A 26,324-nucleotide genomic window follows, 5' to 3' on the forward strand; every position below is an offset into this window, starting at 1 on the left:
TTAAGATAATTCTATTTGCTACTAATATATGTATCTAGGACAGTCTCGATTTCATCACTCTGATCAAGGACTGAAAATGCAGCCCTTCCAATTTGACTCCCCAACAAATTGCTAATATATTTTGTTTTGCTTAGCAGCTATTTCCTGGTTCCTCCTTTTGCTCATTTCCTCCTCCATCTGTATTCATTAGAGTTTAAAAGGAACATCCTGTATGTAATGAAGAAAGGTGGAAGCCAAAAATGTGCCTTTTTGTTTTGAGAAGAAAGAAGGTAAAAGAATACAATTTTCTATTAAAATAAACTCCTATTTATACATGTCTATCTATGTATATCTATCAGCTAGATGCTAATGTTAACGGGGATCTAACACTGCACTGCATCTGATGGATTTCACTGTCCAGCTTTTAAAAGTTCTATTCCTTCCAGTGTAATCACACTGCGGTCGGTGTCTCCTTTATTTATTTACTTTTTTTTTTTTTTTTTGATGTTTGAAGTCAGAAAACAATTACTGCTCTAAGGACAGATGGAAAGCAGTTTGCCCTTGATGCTATAGGAATAATTGTTCATTCATAGAGGATTCAAAGGGGAAGCCCCAACAGAGAAAGTATACTGTGATGTGGAAGAGAGAGAGAGACAGAGAGAGAGACAGAGACAGAGAGAGGGAGACAGAGAGAGATTCGAATTTCTGCCAGTCAATATGGAGCAACAGTAAAAGAAAACGGCTCTCTTAGGGGTTACAATACTGCCTTTATGAATTTTCATCCCCAACCTTCAATCAACTGATGTACTGGTCAGTTTAGTTAAGAGGAGGAAAGGGCGGGGGGGAGGCGGTGGGAAGATGCCTGTACCAACTCACAAGGTTTTAAGGCTTTTTATTCATATTCCAAATTGTGATGGCAACAAAACTCTAGGCTTCTCTTGGGACTGAATGCCATTCGACCTAAATTTGATAAAGTGCTTATAACCTCGATGTCACTTATTTTTTTTTTATTTTATTTTTTTTCCTCTATGCCATTTAATTTCTTCCTGTATCTTTCGCTACAATAGTTCCAGGACACTCTCCATATTAGAAATAATACTTGATTCATGATTCTTTCAAAGACACGGCATTCATGATAATGCTTGTGTTTAGTGCTGAGCAACAGTACATGGGATTTTCCCCCTAACCATGTGGGAGTTTATATCAGTAGGAATTTTACATGCTCCTACCTTGTTTGGGGTTAGAAACCTCAAGGGAAGAAATATTCGGCCATATCCTATTAAACTTTGGAGGAGCTGCACGCATCAGGAAAAATCAGGGTATGTTATTTTCAGCTATAATATCATTTGGTCTAAACAGAAAATTATATGGACAAAGACACAAACCACACATCTGCTCTTCAACTTGGTTGTGGATGCACTTAACATAACATGACTCCCGCACCAAACAAGAGCAAGCAATTGATGATTCCCAAAACATTGAATGGACATTAAATATATAGCCCCTTCGCTAACAAAGCCATATCCACTTACTTTTGCAATGAACTAGAGTGTTCTTACAAATAACCAAATAGGGACTTCAGCATTTCCAACTGTTATATAAAGCTGGTGCCTGAAACTAGAAGATAACACGAAAGAAATAATTTCTCACTTGAGGATTCCATTCTCTGCAATTTATATTTACAGATATGAACTGGTTGCATTAGTCTTTCATGAGAGATTCTTTGGGGTGTGTTTTAAGTGTGAGCCATTATCTCTGCAAAGAAGTGGATTTATTTCCTATTTTTATTTATGCAATTTCTCAGAGAAAGAAAGGGAATACTGGTGGTTCTGGCTTAAAGAAAATAATGCAAGGTGCTTCTGATCATAGCTAGGGTTTGTGGGTATGGATGTATATAGGACTTCGTGATTTTTTTTTTTTTTACCTCAACCTATGTTTCTAGAGTTTTTGGTTCCGACTCGGAAGTAATTATAAACATTGTTAATTTGAGAATTGATGTTCTTTTTCTTTCTGAGATTCACCAGTGTACACATAACTGTGAAAAAACAGAACAGCCAGGTTTAGTATTGGATGCTTTAAATGACTTTTGCCAAGGTGCATAACTATTCAAGCAGTCACTTCATGACTCCAATCTACCACCCATTCAGATCAGCTCAAAACTACAACCTTTGCGTCATCCTTTGGGACCATCCAAGTCCACAAAAACAGCTCTCACCTCTAAACTCCTATAGCATGTGTCTGTGCTCCTGATTTCTTACATCAGTAAGAAATAAGTCTAATATCAATGTGGATAAGGCATGAGTTTTAATGTTGTTAGTTTAAAATTCATAGGTCTATTTCTTGTCTCTGTAATTAGATTGGATCTCTTTGAGGAAGGGCAAAGCCTAGCAGAGGCCTCAGTAAATATCTAATATTGAGTAATTGATATCAAGTGGCTAGGCTACTGTAAACAGGTATTATCAGATTGTTTCCGCCATAATTAGATTATAACAAATAACATTCTTGCAGGACGTGGTACTTTCACTATAACTTTGGTTTTTAAGTATTTGTTAGAAAAGCTGATCCACTGTTGCTCTGTGTGTGTGTGTGTGTGCATGTGTACACAAAGGCAGACAAAATCTGAATATTGGGATTACTGTATCTATTAAAATTAAAGAATGAAAAAAGAATGTAATAATACTTTCCATTTTTGTATCCTAGTGTTACTAAATAAGATACTCAGTAACATATGGGCAAAATATTCAAGCTATTGACTGAGTTGCTTTTCACTTGAGCATCTTGGTGCTGGGTAGGTATTGAACTAACAGACAAGCCTACTCCAACTGTGGCGATCACTTTTGAGAAATGATTTTCATCCAGAAAATCATATGTAGAATATGATTTCTAGATATTATTTAGAAAAATTCTGGTTGTATATAGAAAATATATTTATTTATATTATTAGCTTCAATTTATGAATATTTTAGTTTGTTGAAGTTGTTCTCTCCATCCTTGTAGGATGGACAAATACAAGTCATAAGTAGGGGTACTGTTTATAAATTCAATGTTAGATATTCAGTGATTTGTTTGTCTTGAATGAGATTAAGTAGTATGATTATTTTGTTAATAAGCTTTGCCAAGAAATTTAAGACATAAATTTATACCAAATCAATTTAAAGTGAGTCTGAAAATTAGCTTCATAGGTTAAACTATAGTCCATATTCCAATATGTTAAATATTTGTTTATGCCTATTTTTAGCCTATTGTTTACCTAATGTTTTATAATTTTTCCCTAGGATGCTCAGGTTCCACTTTAAGAATCTTCTTATATGTATAAAAAGTTAACATAGGTCATTCTGCTTTTGAATTGTTAACTACCTGAATGTATGGAATAGTCCAGATAGATACCTCAGTTATGGTCTGATCCCTACCTAGAATATTATTGTGTATTTAAGATGGTTTCTTGCAGGAGTAGAGGAAGGTAGCCCTTGTATTCATCTGGGAATATAATTAGACATTTTTCCCCCAAATAATTTCCATTATGTAGGCTGCCTAACTTTCTGAACAATCAAAACTCAGAACCACCAGCAGTCATACCATGTGGAACTCCTAATCTAATCTATACATATCGCTGGTGGAACAAAATTTTATGTGCTGTTTATTCCTTAGGAGGAAAAAATGTCCTGAAAAAAAAAAAAGATACTGAAATGTGTGGCCTCTCCCTAAACTCCTATGGCACGTAACTGTCTGTTGCATACATGTTTCAATATTTGGCCATCATGAGATCTTTAATATGGTATCTCATCTTTTTTTTTTTTTTTAATATTTAAGTAGGCTCCACACACTCAGTGTAGAGCCCAATGGAGGGCTTGAACTCACAACTCTGAGATCAAGACCTGAACTGAGATCAAGAGATGGATGCTTAACTGACCGAACCACCCAGGTGGCCCTCACCTTACTTCTTAAAAAGTTTATTTTTCTTATAATTGCAAGGCCACGTAAGAAAACAACTTAAAATTAGGCAGTTATTCTCCGTTTACTCCTGTTACTCTAAGATCCTGGCTCAAATCAATATTTAATCAATATTACTAACAGATGTTTAATTACAAAGAGTAAACCAGGCACATTGGAGGTGATATCAATAGTACAATTGAGATAAATTCTATGTTATCATACCCAATTCTAATGAAAATCTTTGTGTAATGTATAGCCTCTGAGAATTTTTAGCCAGTGGGCCACTTGTTTCGAGTAAGTGGAAGTTACAAATAGAAGACAAAAATTATACTGCATTAAAGGTATTTGTATTTCCTCTTTGGGAAAACTGTGGAAGAATTTATTAATTTCATTTTCTCATGGACTAATCAGGATATATATATATATATATATCAGAAAAATAGGGTTTGGTCCCAGTTTTAGTACTGAGGACCCATCTGGCTGTTAATTTCTCCGGACTTCAGTTTCTTATCTGTAAATAAAGGTACTGGACTAAAAGATCTCTAGGGTTTCCCTCAGCTGTTAAGTTCCATCATCACTCTAGTGGTTCTCCCACGATCTAGCAGGGTCCCACTCAAGTTCATGGAAGGATGGAGCCTATTGTTCTTTGGAGAATCTATGGGACTGAGAGGGAAGGGAAAATTATTGCTCCATGTTTTGAGAATGGATATTTTGACTGTCATAGTGAAACCCAAACTGGAGTTGAGAAATTATTATTCCAGAGGAGGGCTCCCCACTGTGTCCAGTGGGGGTTATAAATGGTCAGTCATTCAAGAATAGCCTTTTATGGAAATCCCTATTTCTTAAGGATGCTAGCACAGTACATCTGGGAAAATGGACTAGACTCATCACAAGGACCTCCTTGACTGGCTCGAGGAGTACAGGGACCATAATCACATTCTCCATAACTCTCTCCCTAAAAAAAGAAACAAAATATCTGGAATGTCCATCAGATGCTATTACACTATTGTCACTGTTGAATTTTCAAAGCACAACCATGGGAAGTTTAGAAAATATCTATTTTGAGGAGATTTTTAAAAGATATGGTGAATGTAAGTAGAAGTCAAGCTGAATTCTATCACTTGGACAAATTCCTTAACTTCTCTTGGTCTTTCTCATCTGTGAGATGGGGATGATGACATTAGCTGCTGGTTGCTCTCAAGACTCAGTGAGTTAGTATCTGCTTGACACTGTAGTGAGCAGTCAGTAAGTGTAGCTCTTTTCTTCCCATTTGTGGCTGCTGTTCTAATAAAAATCAGCTTACTAGAGTATTAACGGTTCTTTTTTTTTTTTTTTAAAAAAAAGATTTTTATTTATTTGAGAAAGAGAGAGAGAACGAGTGGTGGGGAGGGGCAGAGGGAGAGGGAGAAGCAGATTCTCTGCTGAGCTGGGACCCAAGGCGGGGCTCCCTCCTGGACCCAGGATCATGTCCCGAGCTGAAGGCAGATTCTGAACTGGCTGAGCTACCCAGGTGCCCCTGTAGTATTAACAGTTCTTGCTGAATTGGAGCAGAGAAACTAATGTGCTCCCTCTATGTGTTGCAGTCTTAATTATTCCCAAACCTGAATTATTCTGATATGGAAAAAAGCTCACTTAAGATAATAGTTTACTTTAGGGGATAATCCAGTTTTAGGGCCTCCATTGATTAATACTATTGCTCAGAAAGCAAGATAAGTTATTTTGGGATACTGTGGAAGAGGTTTTATTTTTAATATTTAAAGATAGCATGTTAATTTGCAAGTTTCTTTCTGTTAGAAGCACATCGTTTCAACTATGAATCAAATATGTCTTATCTGAATTTTGCTTTTCACAAGGGAGAGAATTCAGAAGACTGTTGTATGACAGTTTGGTTGTGGCACTTCAAACTCATTTTCATGTATCAGAAGCACTGAGATTCCAGTTATGAAAGTGAAACTTTGGAAGGAAATGTTTCTCCTCTGTGCCCCAGGGAAAACAATGCTGTATGTTGGAGAGAACTATGTTGGAATTGCTGAAATTATCTATCGCTGACGCCATAGTGATCAACTAGAAAGCAAGTTTGAAGCGGAAGGCTAAAATTTTATTCACATCAAGAAAGCTTTAGAGGTAAGGTTGTTTTAGAATATTAAGTTGTCTTCTATCATCCATGGCACCCCCTTCGCATGAACTGTAGAGGCTTTTAACTCACTTTGTGGGCACCCTTTAAAAACAGAGTAAATTGTGACCATGTCTTCCAAAAAAATATTTTTTTTTAGAAAGGGATTTTTTTTTTTTTTTGGCTGAGGGTTGCCTGTATTTATTAAACGACAAGTTCGCAGGCACAGCTTGAACAAGATAAAAAAATGATCTTCTTGAGTCTTACAATCATCTAAATTGAAAAGGACTCACAAAATTGAGCAAATAAAGCAAGTATTGTGTTTTAGGGAAAGGAAATACATTGCTAACGGAAGCTGCAGACCTGGTCAAAATGAACGTGTCTATTAAGTAGTAAAGTTTCATCAAATGAGAAGGTAGGTGAATTCTATTATCATGGTAGAATGTGAAGTCCTATTTTGGATATCAGACATTGAGCTGGAATCCTGCCTTGGCCACTGTCCAGATGACTTAGACAATTCATTTAAGTTTCAGTCGCCTTATCTGTAAAAGGATGATGTTGGATGGGTACTCTTGACATTTCCTCAAAATACTAATTTTTACATAATTTTTTGGTTCTAAAACATAGTGGGAAACTGGGTGCCACCATGGGTATGAAAGGCCATTGCTGAGGGGATGTTAGTGAACCTTCCTGAAACATCCGTCTTCTGGGAATGAGTGAGGAAAACATCAGATGGAAGCAAAGTCACAAAGTCCCTTTGGGTTTATATAGCTACTGCTGCTGTTACTCAGGGAATCCAGAAACATTATTGATACCTAGAAAGGAATCTATAGAAAATCCTAAAGCTCTCCAGAAGAAGTCCCTAGGACCTTGGAGGTAATCTTACCATCGTTACAAGCAAGCTGCCTACCCTCAGAAATACAGTGTCATTAAACTGGTGGGGAAGATATAGTTTAATGTGATACCGATAGGCCTGTCCTTGAGATGGCACACAGTGTTTTATTTTTGCTGTAGGTGGCTATTTCAATAAAGAAAAAAAATTAGATTTTTACTGTTATACAATATGCACAAACGTTTCACAATTTGCATAGCAAATTTTATGAACTGTCTCATGTTCTATAATATACTTGATATCCCTCCATTTCTACCTCTTCCTCTGAGTACTGAGGATGTGTAGTGGTAGAGGAAGGGCATATATTAGTGTGGTGGAGGGTCGCAGTCCCCTACTTCCTCTCTTCACACAAGATGTTTGAAACTTCTGTTGACAACACAGTGAGATACCAGAAAATAAACCATTTTTCTCCAGGACACTAAATTTTTGTGCACAAAAATGGATCAATTCGAGGATCAACAGGCCTAAGGTGCAGTGTGGTGGACTGGAAAGAGTCTGCAGTAAGAGTAAATAAAATCTAGAATTTTTCTTTCTAACCTCTTCTATTTGGTATAACGTTATAACTCTTGTGAAGTCAAATGGGCCTTTCTCATCATATTATATTGGTCAAGTTACTAGGCCACTCCGAGCCTCAGATTCACCATTTGTAAAATGGAATTCTATAGACATATGGGAACATCTCCCTCCAGTTCTGAGCAAAAGCTCTGTCTAATTCTTCCCAGGAAGTGAAGCACTTAGTTGGCCAGCTCCTTATTTATATTCCAAGAAGATGTCAATGATACCCACACACTTAGTGCGGGAGTTCACAGTTACATGTTTGAAGGTTCATCATGGGGTCTTTCAAAGGCCTTGGCTAGGAATTTCCAGTTGCCCCCCACAGAGATAACAGCAAAGGTACAGATAGCAGCTCACACTTAAAAAGTGGCTTGGCATTCTAAATTCACCTGGGAAGAGGTTAACATATGAAAAAAGTCAATTTGCTCAAGGTGAGCAATTGTTGATAACATTACTAAACATCTTTTTCTCCCTTTTTAGGTAGAGGATCTTTACCTCTCCTTCACTGTAATATTTTATTTATTCTTCAGGATTAAAGCAGTAGCTATGTCCTAATGTTCATTCAGTTTTAGGATAACCACAAAGGTTTCGTGAATGTGAAATGCTAGTTACACAAATATGAAATGGATCTGTGATGAGGATACTGGGCACATGATATAATAGAAGTCCCAAAGGCATTTCACCTGGGACCTGAGATTTCCTTCCAGAACATCAGCAAACAGTTCAAAATTAATGTAGCACACCATGCAATTTGCTATATAGCTACACTAGCCTGATCATTTTTTCCCTCATTATATAAAACCTAATTAGTTAAAGGGCAACTCAAATGAAACTTTTATTTGGGGGGATTTAGAAGTATTAAAGCAAAGGGAAAAAAACAAACAAACCCAGCAGCTCTCTGGATAGCATCAACATGATTATTAATAACCCTTGGGTGGGGAAATGATTAACCTTGTTATTTTCCTCACGATCCAGGTTCCTACAGTAAATGGGCACTGAACAAAAATATTTGGATGCTGTATGGAAAACAACCTTTACAAGGTCTCCAACTGGCATCAAATATTTTCAAGAAAACATCTCTGGGCTTTCTCGACAGGCTGATGGATCCCTGTGGGTAGCATTTCCCTTGTTTAACAGCCCTGTCAATTAAATCAAATTAGAGATGAAGTTTTAACTCCAAGATGAAGGCAATGCTCATTATAAGGGAAAACAGGAAAATGGAATACTTCCCTGAAGTGAACCACTCTTTCTCATGGAATGAGGTAGACAGGAGGGGACAGCCAAACACCTCCATCAATATTCTATGCTTTATGTATCATGACCTCAATCACTTCAAAGGAATTTAAAGAAATAATGCATATGTGGGTTCACAGAATGTTTACATTTCTCTTCTTTTGTTGCTATTCCAAGACATACTTTTATTTACTTAAAAAAAATGCCAAGTTTTTTGAAATGGTGTTTCCTGATGTGATCTTTCGTTTCAGTGGCTGGCCTACCCCTCATCTCTGACTCCTCTGTCACCTGCTTTCTTAAGTGATAAGCATCCACACAAAGCTATTTGCACGTTAGGCCAGTTTGTCTTCCTATTATGGTCTTTAAAATATACTGTTTAACATAATTAGTGAAATCACTTGCTTTTCGGGACTAAGGATCAGATAACATATGCTAGAAGGTAATGATTAGTTTATCACTCTAGCAAAAACATCCACACCAAACCGACTATTAATTTGCATCATCAACATCAACAAATGTTCACTTGGATAAAATCATGAATGTTTACTTCTAAGTGTGTGATGCATTTTATATATATAAAAAAAATGAAGCCTGAATGAATTACTGCCACATTAGGTAAAAACAGAGATCACAAGGCTCAAATGACTATAGATCTATTTTGGGATTCATTAATTGCTGACAATATCACCAGTATTTTTTCAGCCACGGCCAAAGCACATCAAAATGACCAAGTTTTAAATCAAGTACCTTAGAAATGATTGGGAAACCCATTTCCTAATAAATAGACAACAGCAGGTACAAATGACCTTAATGGGAAATCTGTTTCAAAAAAATTTTTAGCAGATGATCGGAAAGGATGACCACTCTGTCCATGCATTTGAACCTTAATTTACAGTGTTGACAGTTGGAGATCTATACTGAAATCTCCTAGGGCTCCGAAGTCCTCAGTTATTGTGTATATAGTATATGTATGTCAACTTATGGTTACATACATCAATAATTTACATCAAAAGTATGTATCATTCACTTTCCTTGCGGTATGCTTTGATGATAGGAACCTCGGGGGTGTTACAACTGTTAAAATGGCATTGTCTATATACTTGGTGAAGTTATGCTCATTGATTCCTTCTTTGGGATAAAGGAAGAAGCCCTGGTGAACCCCCAAACTTAGTTAAAAATCCAAGCGACTCCCTCTTCTTTGGCTCATACCTTGGAAGCCCATTCCTGCGCCCTCTGGAATAGGCAGCGAGTCATCTAGCATGAATTCTGGCCCTTTGGAGAGGAAAGGAATCCACTAGTGCATACAACAAGCACCTTATGAGCCCACAAAGAAGGAACGTGCGAATGCTGTTTAAGCAGCCCAGAAGATACTCTCGTGTTGGATGGTTTGATCGTAAATCTCTCGACTTTAAAGCCAGCAATAGGCAAGCCAGTTGTGTGGGATGTTGGGAACCTCCTGGCAGCTTTTATGTCCTATTTGCTGGAGAAATCTGAGGGGACACCCACTGCCATCCTAGCAGAGCAGCCAGAGGCATAAGGAAGGCAGGTCACAAACTAGGACGTTATTCGTCAGAAGGTTTGGTGAGGTATTAAGGAGTTAAATTTTCCTAGAGGCACAACACAGCATCCTTTCAGGTCACCACTGATTTCAAAATAAAACAAAGCAAAACAAAACTGGAATTTCCTGAATCAGTGTGTAAAAGGTCAACATCTGCTGATGCTCAGACATGGGGCATGTGGTGGAGGCGGCCGGATGAGATGGGGAGTGAGCGGTACAGTCAGAGGGTCCATGCAACACACGACTGACACTCCGAACAGAAACACACCCAGCGCCCAAGAACTACTTTCCATCCATCCATTTCTGACAATCTGACAGGTCAGACGGCCATCGCGGCCTCCAATGAGCTGTCTCTGCTGGCTACCATTTGGTTCCCTTTCGTCCTAAAATGCATATACATAAATGAGATTGTCAAGGCCTGAAAGGAGCCCGCTGTGGGCCGCTTGCATGTGTGTGTGTGCGTGTGCGTGCGTGTGTGTATACACACACACACTTAGGCAAATGCCAGGGAAATACTAAAGCAGAACATAGACACTATGAGAGCTGAAGGTTCACTTGCCAGTTTGCAGAACTGGTGCCATTTCGACAAGACCAGAAAGGCCAGGCTGGTAGCATTAGGCTGGTATCTAAAGGGTTGTGAACGCTACGTCTATTGACAGAGCCGCTGATTTTCATGACATTTAACACACAGCTCGTGCTTAACAAATCTGCGTCCAGGCCTGTTGGCGAGCTTAAGTAAACTGGCTTGATTTACAAAGTGGAAGACATGACGGTGCATTTATACGAAGTGGGAAGCTGTTTTATCCAAATGATCAAGTATTGCTTTGAGGATGGATGTTGGGTATTCAACGGCTGTTCGCACGCAGTCACCCTGGGTGCCACAGCACCCACGATGACGAGGGCTGCGAGGGGTGACCACAGCGATCACTTACAGGGTGTAATCTCTGCCTCCTCAGCTCTTTGTTTGAATGGGTGATTCAGCAGCCTGCGAAGGACTTAGCCATCAGAGAGACACGGTGGGAAATACAGAAACTTGAGATGCTGCTCTGCAAAGCTGTGGGGGGCATTTCCTGAATGAGCACCTCAGGCTTGGTGTTGGAGTGTCATTGTTTTATGGGTGAAGAAGGGACACTGCAATGAGACTGGAGAAATGTTCCATAGAAGCTTGAAGAGGGACTTCTCTTTCAACTGCTTCTATTTCTCCTAAAAGATTTCTTGCAGGAATTTCTGGTTAGTTGGATTCCTAAATTTTGTATATATTTTCTATACCCTATTCTCTATCAAACTTAAGCCTAAGTGGTCAGGAAAAGATGAATCACTGTATTTTCATAGGGAGAAATGTACATACCGAGGTTTGTTTTTTTTTTTCCCTTCGTTCCCCCAGAAAGACTAATGATCACCAACCTGCCTCTTTCAGGCCTTCACAAAAACTGGCATGTAATAAATTACTAAAATTCCCTCCCTCTGGTTTCATGGCGTTTTCACTGGGTTCTAATGAATATGCCTAAAGCATTCATTGGTATTCATTCTCTGCTTTTAAAAATTACGGTAGAAATCCATCCAGTCCTAAGGAGAAAGTTCAATTTGTTGTGGGTTACTAAGTATGGGTTACTAAATAGGACGGCTTATATGTCTGCTAAATGAGAATTGGTTTCCTAAGCAATCGCACCTCTGGAGAGGTGGCTTCATTGGTCAAAAGCAGTCGGGGGAGCTGTGGTGCTGGGCATGTCCCCAGCGAGGTTACACAGCGATGACTATTTTATCTGTGCTTTGACTATATCTGTGCAGAGAACAACAGTTCAATCCACAAAGAAAATACCCTCTTACATCAGAAATGGACACTGGGAAAATAGATCTTAGGAGCTCAACAAGAAAACAAAGCTAGCCTAGACTTGGTTTGGTGGTTTTTCTTTTTCTTTTTTTCTTTTCTTTTTTCTTTTTTTTTTTTTTTTTTTTACTTACTACCAATACTGGAAATACTGGGGATACCTGCAGAGAGAAAGAAAACAATAAAGAAAAACTGTTAGACAGTTATTAATACATGCCATCTTTAACTTAAAATACAAATCTCAGAAACTTAACACTTAATAGCATTCAAATCATTAGGAAATATGCACAGAAAAAGCAAGATATGTATTCATCCATCAAAACCATTTTGCTTTTATTCTAGAACTCCTGAACTTATCAGGGCTGGAAGACTAATGCTCCACTTCAACAGCTGGTTCAAGACAACTTCATGACATCAAACATTTTGTGCCTGCCTGTAAAGTTAACGGACGTTTGTGTGTGGTGCAAAACAGATTTTAAGCAAGGCTTATGTTCTGGGCATGGAGTGCCAAATATACACTAAGTGGACCTGTGCAAATATACCCACATACGCACTAGATCTCTTTAAATGTGTTATGAGATGCATAGGTTGGCTGCTGAAAGTCATTTGGACCTTTATTTGATTAATTTCACATCACCATCATTTTTAGTCCTCTTTTACTTGTCAGATATGTGAATTAAACTGTGTAATAGAAACTTAATTGAGCAGAATAATTCAAGAATACATTAGGTTGTTCATATCGATCATGGACTTCATCCATTTTCCCAGCTTCCACTTTAATTTACAGGTTGTGCTAAGGTGGTGGGATCATTTTAGAATGCAGTGGACTTGGTTCAAATGTGGACAGGAATTTAGTCTGTCCCCTGAAAACTCCTAGCCAAGAGCAGGGGCACAGAAGCCAGGCTGTCTGGATTTGAAACTTTGCTCCTAGACTCACTGACTGTGCGACCTGGGGCAAGTTGCTTATGCTCTCCGTAGCTTGATTTTCTACCTCTGAGGGTTATTGCAAGGACTACACAAATTGATGAATGCAAAGCACTCAAACTGCTGCTTGGCAGGTAGTGTGTACTATACCCATCTTTGCTGCAGATTACCATTATTGATATAGTTGGTTCACCAAGCAAGCAACACTATGATAGATATCGCTGATTAATAGTCTGAGATTTACATCTTCTTCACTAAATTTGGGTAGTGGTGCCAAGGAGGGCAGGAGATGGGACTCAGACAGGACCAGGTGAGAGTCCTGCTTGGTTACTGACTAGCTAGGTGATTTGGGGCAAGTTCCTTGCCTCTCTATGCTTATTTCCTCACCTGAAAGGGGTTAATAATATCTACTGCATAGGGCTGCTGGGGGGATTGAATGAAATAATCCATAAAAATGTCTGACACATGGTACATAGCTAATAAGTGATAGCTGTTAATGAGCTGTTCAGGTCTGTTCTCCACATCACTGGAGTGTACTCCTAACAGGTGGTAAACGTAGGAATCATTAAACTTCTATTTTCGTATTTATCTTCAAACAACTGCCCTCTGCTTGTTTTAACATTTAACATTTAATATAACTTGTTTAATCATTGTACCTTACTCAGAGATTTCTAGGTGTGTTCTTTAAAACCAAGAGCTACTTTCCTATTTCTTTAAAGGGAGGGCTTTAAAGAGGAATTAAAGCTTACCATGATTTTTTTTAAACCTTGGAAGGAATAAAATTTTATCTTTAGTTACTAAATACATTTAAAAATCTCTTGATTTTAAAGCACAGAGTTTATAGTGCTTCAGCTTAATTACGATCATTCTTCAACTAAAACTGGAAATCTGAATTTCCATTTCTGTGTTTTAGCTCTGCCCTCTGAACTGCATTTCAAGCTGAATGCAATCTCTTCAAAGGACTGCTGAATTCCTGACCCAACACGTCAGCAGACTGTCTTTGCTGCAGCGTGACAGTGACTTGGTACCGAATCTTTCCTTTTTTTTCCCCCTTTGTAAATCCCCTGTTGAGTGAGGTATGATGGCAGCATCATAATTTTAGTATCAATTGCAGAAGCTCCAAATTTCCCCATGATCAAAAATCCTGCTCTATTGGAACCGCTTGCCTTTTGTAATCCGTCAAAGAGGATGGAAGTTAGGGTGGCAGGAAGAGACTTTTTTGGTATTTTCAAACTTACACGGAGCTAGAGGGCCATGCATAATGCAAGGCGAAGTTCTCAGGGTGTTTGGCCAGACACAATGGAGAGCAAACCTGCAAGACTATTTGATGCAGTACTTGCTGCAGCTGAATACTTTAGAAAGATGTAGAAATGTCTCAATTCCTTTGGGGATGCCAGTACAGGGAGGAATGTTCACTGCAGCTATACAAAGCTCGCCAAGCAGGGCCATTATACGATCCTATTTTCCTCATGAAGATGTTTTCTATTACCTAACATTTTGGATGCTTAAAATTCAGCCTCTTCCTCATTTTTGTGGTTCACAGTGTTTTGAGGTGTTGCCAGGTGAGTCACTTTCTATTCCATTGCTATAAAATGGCAATTGCTGAAAAGATTTTTAAACTTTTCATCAGGATAAAGATTTTTGAAGTGGCAAATAACTGAACACCAGGGGATGTCCATTAGCATATTTTCAAATGTTATGGTTTTTCCAAATGTTCCTTATTATAATGTCCAAACACCTTGTTTTTGATTCCCTACAGACAACTAAAGATTTTAATAAACCTATTACATCCATTACAAAGGCTACAGGCAAGCCAGGAGAAGTCTTCCAAATGCCTCTGGAATAAGACAAGGCTATAATTCATTTCGTGAAAGGCTGGGTTTCTTTGGGGTCTCTAAGGGATGAATCAATGAACACAATTCCATCTTAAAACAGAGACAGTGCCTGTAAACCATGGGAAGGAGAGTCACATTACTCTCAGGAAGATTGTCTAGACACATGTTGGCAGTTAACATTCCCTGTGAAGTGACAAGCATTATGTAAAGAATATATCTTTTTTACCTTTAAAATTGAGCTTGGAAGTTATTTCTCCCCTTCCTCTTCATCTCTCTGATGTGGATTAGCCACTCCCTGTGATTGCACACCCCTTGTAGAGTCCTCCCTGAGAAACTGACCAACTTCTATTTGTAATTGTTTGTGTCTTTGCCTGAGAGGTCTGAGGGACAATCATCACACCTCATTCCTGTCTGTATTTCTGGAATCTGCTCAGGACAATGTCTAATACAGAAAAGCTGTTCAATGTATATTTGATCAAAACTTTGTCACTTATTTCCAAGAAGGTTTCTATCACAGTGAAAATACTTTTTGGTCATAGTATGATCTTGGCCCATATAAAATGTTCCACGGAAACATTTCTCAGAGTTCAGTATTAATGGAAATTTTTGTTCTTTCTGGACATTTCCTCCATTCTGGTAGCCAGAGTTATACAATATACAGATGCCCCTCACGACTCTGCCTTCCAGAAAGTGGAGCAGAGGCTCAAAATGCAACCTGGTGCTCAACTGGGTAAACTCATTTCATATTTGGCTCTTTTCCTTCTATTCCTTCTCTTACATCTCCTTTTATACTCCTATTTGGATACTCTTATTTGTATCTGCCTTTTTCCCTAAGCCACCCAGGGGCAAATCCAGATGTTGTGGATCTAAAGCATAGTCAAATCTGAGAGAAAAGGAATATTAACTTTAAAATACAAAATTATATATGAAAGTCATTTTTTTTAAAAGCTTAGAAGGATTCTAGTGAGGAATCCTGAAATTTAAGCTTCATTAGGGCAAATCCATCTATGAAACAACCTCAAAAATACTTGCAAAAGATAAATACATGATAGGTAGACAGAAAGGAAGCATGAGACCAGGTAAGCTGATTTAGAAAAAGTAACTTAAAAATGAAGAGCAGAAAGGGAGTTACGAAATAATCTCATGGAGCCTTTCACTTTACAAAAGAAGAAACTGAAGGCACAAAGAGAAGCAAGAGCCTTGTCCAAGCTGACACCTTTATATTCAACATTGGAACTGGTAATTCCTAATTCTTGTTTACTGAAACACTGCTAAGCTTTCACTGAGGAAATGAAGCACAGGTATGCATGAACTTCACCAGAAGGTTCTTCAATACATGGTCTATGAGTTAATACTGTTGCTTCTTCTAGAAGAGAAATGCTGCTTCAGTCAGAGATACACATACATGTTGAATAAGCTGAAGAGCTTCATGTGCTAAAAAAATTAGAAGGTGCTCGGCTTGTAGGCACTTGACTCCTTAACTAGCCCTCCCCACTCCTATATTTATTTTAACGTTCGTTTTAAAGGGAATCTGCTGCAAGGGTGAGCACTTAGTAGAATTATTTAATTATTTTCTCCTTCTCCTTCTTCCTGTGATTTTTCTAACCCTCCCAAGTAAAGGGCTAAAGGGGGCATAGCTAGGCCACAAAACAAACACCCTAATCTTTTGAAGCAGACTAATGCAGTGCCAAAAGTCGTAACTCCTTCTGAGAATCAATGCAAAGTCAGCAGCTTTTCATCGAGGAAATCAGAAGGGACACAGATTTGGCATGCCTCAGATTGAGAGGAAATATTGCCACTGTTGTGATAGATAGCTTGAAAAAAGCCTATCAAGCAGATGACTGGATCTTCAGAAGAAGCCAGGTTGCAGCCATCACAAGCTATAACTCCAAAAACCCAGTTGAATAAGAAGTGAGTGATGAGGGAGAAACCATTCTGCAGCCTCACTTGTATCCTGGAGGAATTGCTTCCAATGTCCTTCTAGCCCTGGTCAACACAGAAGCCCACTGTGTTGAGAGGAGGTACAGTGAGCTGTCTACTAGGAGCTCAAAGGTGAAGGAAGTAAAGTTGCCTTCACAGAACTGTGCCATGAAACCATCATATAAATGATCCAATCAAAGTTAGGTACACTCATCTTACAAGAGCAGAAGGGTCTAGGACCTGAGTGTATGTGACAGACTTGGCAGAGGTGACCTCAACCTGATGTAGCCTCTTGACATATCTGAAGAATGGGAGAACAGCCAATCAGAAGGGAGAAGCCTAGAATGAGGAGCATTTTGAGGCATATGGTAGCACTGCTGGCCCAGCATTGTCTCAGGAAGAGGGAAGGGTGACCTGAAAGCTTTCAGACCTTCAGTGTTCTGTTGGCATTAGGCAGGCTGACTCTGTGGCAAGATGGATGCGTCAGGATGTCTCAGCCTCATGTTATTAGCATTAAAGTCATTTAAATTTCCTGATCCCATGCTCACCAAACAACCTTCTGATTATTATCTGGCTCTGCAAAGAGTCTTAATTACGAGGCAGAGAATACACTGGTCATAAGGACTTAAATATTCTGAATACCATCACAGTTATCTCATAATCTGGATGCATAAATTGGGTTTTGGACACAATTTATCTCCCTATATAGTTGCTGTCTCCACAGGGAGAATTTACTCATCAGGCTGGGATGAGTCGACGTGTTAGATCTCAGTGAAATTATAATGACAGTAGCATCTCACTTTGTTGTGTGCTTACTATGTGCCTGCCTCTGTTCTAAATACCTTATGTGTATTAATCCATTTAATTTTTATTACAATCCTCTGAGGTCAGCACTCAGGTTTATTTTTCAGAGGGGGGAAATCCAAACACAAAAAGCTTGCCCAAGATCGTTTCTACCCGTTGGGAAGGAAACTGAGATCTGAATCCAGAGGTCCAGGTTTCAGAGCTTGTGCCTCTAACAACTACTCCATACTATATAATCTCTTAATTTGTTGTATTTCTGTCCAATCTTCAAAAAACAAAAACAAAAAACTAAAAGTTTTTTCCCCCCCAAAAAATCACCGGCAGCACAACATAACGTGCTCTGAGCTAATTTAGTGGCCAAACCTGACTGGAAGGGGTATGAGGTGAGAATAATCATGGGTTTGCTGCTGAAATATTAAAATGTTTGATTAAATGGTGCTACCTTACATTGTGCTATGGGTATGGACATAATATATGTCTATAATATATGTACTACCTTTAGGATCCTAACAATTTTGAATTTCAAATCATATTTGGTCCCGTGAGCTTCTGATAAGGATTGTGGATTAATGCTTATACAAGAATAATTTGGTATTCTGGTTTTAGATATTGGGCCAGCAGCTTGGTTCACACAAATAAGGCTCTGAGAGGAAAGTACTCTCTTAAGGTGCTGATAGAATCGGGGTTCTGAGCCTGAAAGGCTGGTGGACAGAGCCTGAGAATGCTCAAGTCACTGAGGCCATGAATGCCATGGGGGAGGTCTGTGAAGATCAGTCAGCCAATGTGCCATCTCTAGATGGCTGGATGGGCCATGAACACTCATGAAAAAAATGTGAGTCATTTTCCCATTTTATTTCCTCCAAGATAGCTGACTTTTCCTGTAGGAGATTGAAGACCATTGTGTTAAAGCTGCTGAGCTGTGAAGACCACACATTCCAGGAGACATGGGAAGATGGATGGGAGGTCAATGTACCCATGTGCACATTACAGCATTATTTAGGTTTACCTACTCATTCACCAAATAGTTGATTCTACAAATATTTATAAAGGCCAGGAATACAGTATGGTCTTATTCTTAAATTGCTAACATTTTAGCTTCTAAGTCAGATAGATCTGAGTTTAAGTCTTGTTCTGTAATGCATTCACTGTGGGACCTTGGGACAACTTACTTATTAATCTTTGTGTGGTTGTGGTTCCTTATTTGTCAAATGTGGATAAAAATAGTACATACCCCATGATGACTAGTATAAGGATTTAACATAAGAATGCACTTAAAGCCCTTCACAAACTATAAAAGTCAATGGCAAACTTGATAGAAGTGGCCATTATTATTATTACAATTTTGGTTATAGAAAGTCAACCAATTGTAAGTGGACATACACTCTCAAGAATCTAAAGTGCAAAGAGCAATTGATTTTTCCTGGGAGGATCTAGGTGAGCTGCAGAGAGAAGTTGGCCTTAAGGGGCAGCCTTGAAAAAGGAGAATTAAAATAAAGATGAGAGAAGGGCAATTAGAGAAAGGAATAAATCTAGTATCTAGCATGTTGACTTCGAGATCTTCGTAGACAGCTGGAAAAATCAGTCTGGATTCATTAGAAGGATGCCAGGCTGTAATTGACTGATTACTATTAAACCAGTATCAGTGAGAACTAAAACCACAGGAATAGATGGAAATGACAAGGGGAAAACCATAGACTGAGAAGAGGTGGGGTGGAGAGCTCGAAAAATTTAAGGCAAGGGCAGAAGTGGAGTCTTTGGATAAGACTGGCTTATTTGAACAGGTGTCAAAATGTTCCTAGCCCCGTGGAGAATAGAGGAAGTCACTGAACTTTAACCTGAGAAGCAATATAGTGCAATGTGCAGTCCCTGGAGTCAAGACATACGTGGGTTTAAATCCTCCCTCTCACCCCGACTAGTCTTAGAAACCTTAAACAAGATATCTGCCCTCAGCAGTCAGCAGATTCCATATCTATAAAATGAAACTAATAGCATCTACTTTATAAGAGTGTTGTGAGTTAAGAACGAACTAAATGCATGTAAAGCACTTAGGAAACTGTCTGGATAATGATACACACATGTGCACACCTGGGAAAATATAAATTGGTCAATGTGAATTTAATCCTAGAGAAAATAATAGAATGATCACCAAATTACTTTCCATTACTCAGAGGAGCCCTAGATATTGTGTAACAATTGAAGTTGGATTTCTGAGCAAACAAATAATGTCAATGTCAGAACAATTTAATTTTCTCTCTTTGAAGAATATTAGACTGTGTAGGTAAGAAGAAAGTGAAAGATTGTATACAGAGAAACTGGATGGGCTTTCTAAGTCTTTCTTCATGACATTTGTTATCACTAGGCTGTAGAAATTGCTTCGAGTAGTCGGTCCCCGAAAGAGTGTTTTATAGAAAGTTATTAAGTGTTCCATGAACAGTTAAGTTTGGGAAACACAGGGCAAAATATAGTACTTTACTATAGGATTCTCAAATGTTTTTAATAAGGTAATATGAGTATCTTAGAGTCATTATAGTTTACAGCATTTTCCAAACTTATTTGGCCATGAAATTCTGTAAAGGGTCACAGAACCCACCTCAGGAAGCAGAGGCATAGACGATATTGTATCTTTCTTAGAGTTATAGTTCCTAAAGGTTGACTGTTGAGATTTCAGCATCTTGCTATAAAAAATATTGTGTGTTAATCCATAGGGATCGGATCAGAAATTTAAAGAGGTTTTACTTAATACTTTTATTCACGAGCTGGACAATAACAATCAAGTGAATCATAAGGAAGCACAAAGTTGGACAGAGTTGCTATCTACTTGGAAGATGGAAAAGAACTTCAAAGGATACTGGGAATACTATCAAAAATAGAATGCAGATCAACAGGGAGAAGAAGAAAGATGTCTTACAGAGAAAACACAAGCTTTGTAGAAAAATAAGGAAAACATTTTGAGATTATATATATATAATTATATATATATATTATATATAATTATATATATATATATATCCCAAGAAAACACACTGAGTCTGTTGGTGAATAAAGCGTGGTGAATAAAGTGTAATCACAAGAGTCATTACTTCTGCTTCCACCGAGTCTGTTGTAGTGATGAGCAAAGGGAAACGTGATGTGTCTCGCACATTATAGGGACAGCTCTGTTTTAGAATGCTGGGGCTCTGTATTCTTCTCTCCTGGCTCTATGTGCTCCTTATAAACGTGGACTTGGTGATGCTCCAGAATTCAGGACTTCCAAAGTCATATGCTTCCGAGCAAAGTCCTGGTTTAGGGTCCTCTGAATGATGGGTTAACTGTCTGTGAAGGGAGATCTTATAATTTCATGGTTTAACAAAGTTCTTTTAGTTCTTTTGCTAAGAGTAGGCAGGAACTGACCTTCCTATTAAAAAATGATCCTGGCTGCTGAGATTCTGCTAAATCAAGAGATTATCCAAGATGCATGGTGTTTCTAGGCCATTGAAGAGTTGATGTTGAGGGTTCAGAGACTGTAGCTATTCTTTTTATACTTCTTAGGTTTCGTATTCTTGTATTAGGATATGGCATATCCTAAGTGTTCCTCTTAAATAACTGACTCATGGTGCACCACATAGAGTCGTGTGTGTATATGTGTGTATGTGTGCACACACACACAAGCATGTATGCATGTATATAAGAAAAAGCCGATATGAAATAAGAATCACAGGACTGGCAAAAGTCCTGTGTTTGGCTGACATTTCGACACTAAAAAATTAGAGGGCCTCTAGGGCAAGCAACCCAGCAGGAGACATGAAAATCTTATTATATGAAATAGAATTTGATGATGTTAATCTGGAGAAGAAAAGAAACTGGCATCCATATAGCTCTTTTACTACTTAAAGAGAAAAAAATAATTGGAAATTAGGACATACTCAAAAATAGCATTGAGAAATAAGTTTTATAACAATCAAAGGTGTCAATAATGAACAAGTATACCTTATGAAAAAAATCCTAAAATTAAAATTAGTTTTGAACACTTATTTTGTGTCTGGTGTTATGCTGAACACATTACATGCAGTAGCTTTTCAAGTCTCTCAAAATTCCTATGACGTAAGAACTGGTTACTACTTTCACATCATAGATGGGAAACTGAGTGTTGGAGAGGTTAGTTTACTTTTCCAAGGTCACACAGCTAGTGAATATATGAACTGTATTTGATCCTGGGACTTGTGTACTAACCCACTGAATTGCTTATTTCCATCCTTAGATGTTTTAAAGCACAGTCTGATGTGTCAGAAATTCAGCTTAAGGGGTTCTTGCCATTGTAAGGCTTTTCCATTCCAAGACTGAACCACTGCAGTAATCTCTAAAATCTTCCACCTAATTTCTGCCATATGGAAGACTGAAACATTGAATGGAGCCTCCTTGGGGGTTGTGTACCCCTGTCACCTTCATATTTTAAGAAAGATGGGAAAAAGTCTAAAAGTCTAGAGAAGGCCGGTAAAAACTAAGGGACAGATTGGCAATGGAGTCCACAAAGAAAATCAAAAGAGGTCGCATTCCTTTGGTCAGGGAGTGATTGGTGATCTCCTGCAATATGCAAAAGATGAGGGGTATGTACATCATTTCCATGGAGAATGTACAAAAAATCCATTTCAGTGAAAAAGCTTGGCTGGCACAAGAAGGTGTTCCCAGTGAAAATGTCTTGAAGTAAAGACCAGTCATGCTAGCATAGAAGCCAACGCAGCAGCTCAGGCCACCTGCCTTTCTGGGATAGTTCTGACAAGTTGGCCGGCCCTGAGGTTGAGCCAGAACGCTAGCAAGTGCTGGTGAGCCTTCCTCTGCTCCATCCTGTCCCACTAAAGCAGCAGCAGACACTGAAAATGGAATCTGAGCCACTTTCATTTTGGGAGACCTTTAAAGTAAATATGACAAGTGTGGTGATAGGGATTGTTGGTTGCCAGCCACAGGGTCTCATAAACAAATACCCTCATGATGCCTTCCAAATTTGTGAGTCTATGGCCCTGAACAATTGAGGACAGCCAACAGAGTCTCTGCTAATAAAATTGCCTTGAAAAGCCAACATTTCTGCTTAACAGAGCTTTATGTATTAATTTTAGGAGCTAGACTGTCCATTTTTTTCTTTAACACAGAAAGAAACCGAACACCCTTACAAATAGGGATGCTTTTTTAAATCTTTTGAAGAATATTTTTTTCTGCTTCATAGAAATTTTATCATAATTTCATGCCCCCATACTTCATGGCTTGTTACTCGCTCCATTAGTCTTACATTTAACTTGATAAGGTCCTGGTTCCTGTGATATTAGTTTTTAGGTTTTGGTTTCTCACAGCTGCTGCTTTGAAGTACCTGATAACATTCTTAGCCTCACAGAGAGCCAGTGGCTTTTCAAGCCCTCATTCCCCCACTGCTCACTGTCCTGCTATTTCTGTTACTTCTCACTTCGTGAGTGTCTTCCCAACCTCACCCCTCCTCTATTTTTGAAAGAGGGGGAACCTGGGGCTTTTGCAAGTGGCTAATTCAGTCCATCCATGGAATTGGGGAGTTTATTCTGGAAGTAATCATTTCTCTCCCTGAGCATGTCAGGGCATGTCTTCCTGTAGATGTTCAGGGATTTTAGTGGGGTATACGCATGAGTGGTAATGAGGCATCTCTCATGGTTCCTGTAAACACACGCGCTCAGACATTCCTTTTCTTAATGCAGTACCTATAGTCACGCTCTGTAGCAAAAGGTGGCTTCTCCTTGTAGGATCCATGCCAAGCATGACCTCAAGTGCTGAAATTTGGAAAAAGCCAATTATTTCACTAGGCAAAATTAGGCTGCAGCTAAAATAGGACAGGGAAGCATCTTCCAGAAAAAGCATCACTCAAGTCACCCAGTAAGGGAAATGGGATTATAACCATGTAGAGAATTTCTGGAGTTGTTTATGGTTAAAATTAAGTTACAGTTGGGAGTTTTAATAGGTTAAGCAACCTATTAAACAACACAATAGGCTATTGTCATTTTAATAGGAAAGTAATCTGGGGCAAGAAAACAAACATCTCCTGTTTCATCCACTTAGAAAAAATGTCTCCTGATTTCCATCATCTCCCAACACATTTGATGTGAATGTTGGAAGACTGAATTTAACAGATGATCCGAGTGTGAAAATGTGCTTACAAGTCGTAAAATAGAGACTAAAGCTTTAGCCGCATTTCGAAGAGGAACAAGATAACCGTGAGAGTAAAAGCACAATTGCAAGTGAAACTGAGGGAACTATCAGCTCATTGTGCACAAAATCCAGTGTTACAGAGCAAAGTTACTCACAGGTATTTGCAGTGCCTTTGGGGATGGGGAGATAGGAGCCTGGACTCCAAGGTCGGCCCTGATAATTCTTCTTGCATTTCCCACAGTCTGGACCTGTAGTGTTGTGCTCACATTCACAGGTCAGTTTGCTGTTGTCATACACGCACACTGTGGCGTGGAGATTACATTTGCACCTAAACAGAAGAGAGATAAGAGTTCATTGTAAGTCAGGTGATCATGGAGGCTTTACCCATCTATCTCCTGGGGTGGTGGCTCTGACACCCTGCAGTGCTTGAGCTACATAGAGGCTCTGGGCAAAATGTAGATCTGCAGTCCCCACCTTCAGAATCTTCTCAACAAGGGACAGAGGGTAGGGTTAGGATACAGTCTATCTCATACCACACTTTGAGGAATCCTAATACTAGTCTGTCTGTTCAGTGGGGGCCTGAAGGTCCCGTAAGACAACTGTGCTACAAAATCAAGGGTTTCTCAACAGGTATTCAAAATATTGTCACCAATGAGCAGTGATCTTATTATATTATCAAATCTATGACAATTTCATCTGGGTTTGAAAAGCAATGTTATCTTCTGTTTTTTCCTTAAACCAGAACGACAATTCTTACTTGTTTAAAAGAAACGATGACCATTAAGACAATTTGCTATTCAGACTTGTTATATAGACCTATGGATATCAAAATTAGGTATTCCTGATTGTCTAAAACGACATTATCCCAGATCAGAAATTTTTCCCACCAAGGCCTCTAATCAATCCGAGTGGTCCTTAGATTTCTCACTCACAGCAAATAAGGTAATTACAAAGGTCTCTCAGAAATGGGTCAGATGACTCAGATAAAAGATGCTTAGAAGCCTAGAAAATAAAATAAAATAATAAAATAAAATAAAATAAATAAAATAAAATAAAACTATGTGGCAGGGGTCTGAGGTCATTTGCAAATGCCTTGCCTCTGGTGCCTGTGAAGAGAGCTGTGATATATGAGAGGCAACAATGGAATATGCAGGTTCCACAAAAACACTTTCCCCTATCCAAAGTCTTGCACTATAAAATCTCAAAGGCCAACTGGATATTTGTTGATGTAGCAGGTTATAAATTGTAACATCCCAAGCACTCTGCATCCTCTGGAAAAGTAAAACCAAGGTTGCCAGGATGACCATGACCCAGGGGCCAGGACAGAGTAGGCAGGAAGCAATGTGTCCACATAGAGGGGAGAACTAGGACATCCGTGACGGGGCATAAAGGATCAAGATCTGTTACGGCCAGCATCTGAAAATGTTATGTATGTGTGTTTGTGTGTAGATGTGTGTGTGTTTTTAAACTAGTCTGGCCTCTTCTAGGAAGTAGGACAAAAATATAGAAAGCCGAACTTCATGAAGACAAAGAAAGATTATAGTGTTTTACATTTGCTTTCCTTTGCGGGGTATGTCGTGAATTGGAAAAAGTTAACAGTAGTCTTTCTTAGTAGGAAAAGAAGATTCTTTCAGAACTGATGTTGGGATGCCTGGGTGGCTCAGTGGTTGAGTGCTTGCCTTCAGCTCAGGTTGTGATCCCAGAGTCCTGGGATCCCACATCGGACTTCCCGCAGAGAGTCTGCATCTGCCTATGTCTCTGCCTCTCCCTCTGTGTCTCTCATGAATAAATAAATAACAATCTTTAAAGAAAAAAAAGAACTGATGTTGGTTTCTCTGACATCTGTAAGCAACATCCAAGTTTCTTGTGTGCAGATGATGTTTGGAACACCGACCCTTCCTCATGGCAAGAAAGTGAAGGAGTGGCTAAGATTGTTACTGAGAACTGTTGGGCTCTCTTCTAACTCAAAGGTGTAGCCCCTGAAATAATACCCACCCCTCGCCACCCAAACCTCCCTGGATAAGACCACACGTCTGCTTTATCAAGGGTCTACTATAATTTGCAATACTTACAGCTATACTCTGCCCTCTGTATAGTTATAAATGGTAAAAAGCTGGAAGTTTACTACTTAAACAATACCTATTCAACTTAGATACATAAAAAGAACCTTTAAAATTAACAGATGTACAGTGTTCTAAAAAGATGAGAAAAACATGATTCAGTTAAGTGAAATAGACAGTGTTTAATCATGAGTTAGGTCTCGTAACAGTCTCCTCTATGCAGGGAGTCACTTGTGTTAGTTGCTTATAAAAGGATCTTTCTCCTTCCAACATTAGCACCTTTATTTATGGGTGTGTTTTTTTTTAAATATGGAAGATGTTAGAAACCTAAGTGATAGAAGCACCAACTTATACCAATTTAGCACCCTATCTGGTGTTAAAAAATCCAAAGGAGGAAATGAACAATATGACCCCAAAGAATATGCGTGTTTCATATGGAAGATCAAGAACACAAGTAGTAACTGTAAACTGGATTAAATATCTTTTAGCTGCTAATACTTTCATACTTGTAGTCCCTTTCTGAGTTACAGACAATTTCCATTCTCAAGA

General features: G+C 38.8%; 1 protein-coding gene across 7 annotated transcripts in view; it reads right to left on the reverse strand.

Annotated features, from left to right (window-relative positions):
* Positions 1-26,324, reverse strand: part of NTNG1 (netrin G1) — a 306,784-nt gene that overhangs the window by 56,687 nt on the left and 223,773 nt on the right. For 4 of the 7 annotated variants that reach the window (XM_041749732.1, XM_041749734.1, XM_041749731.1 and 1 more), the window contains exons 4-6: positions 23,871-24,043; positions 12,226-12,252; positions 1,209-1,274 (exon numbers count right to left, since the gene is read on the reverse strand). In XM_041749732.1, coding sequence (XP_041605666.1) covers positions 1,209-1,274; positions 12,226-12,252; positions 23,871-24,043 — 266 coding nt within the window. The remainder of the gene's footprint in view (positions 1-1,208; positions 1,275-12,225; positions 12,253-23,870; positions 24,044-26,324) is intronic. The other 3 variants (XM_041749736.1, XM_041749733.1, XM_041749737.1) reach the window with 2 other exon arrangements.

Source organism: Vulpes lagopus, chromosome 3 (assembly GCF_018345385.1).
Source record: "Vulpes lagopus strain Blue_001 chromosome 3, ASM1834538v1, whole genome shotgun sequence".
Taxonomy (NCBI): domain Eukaryota; kingdom Metazoa; phylum Chordata; class Mammalia; order Carnivora; family Canidae; genus Vulpes; species Vulpes lagopus.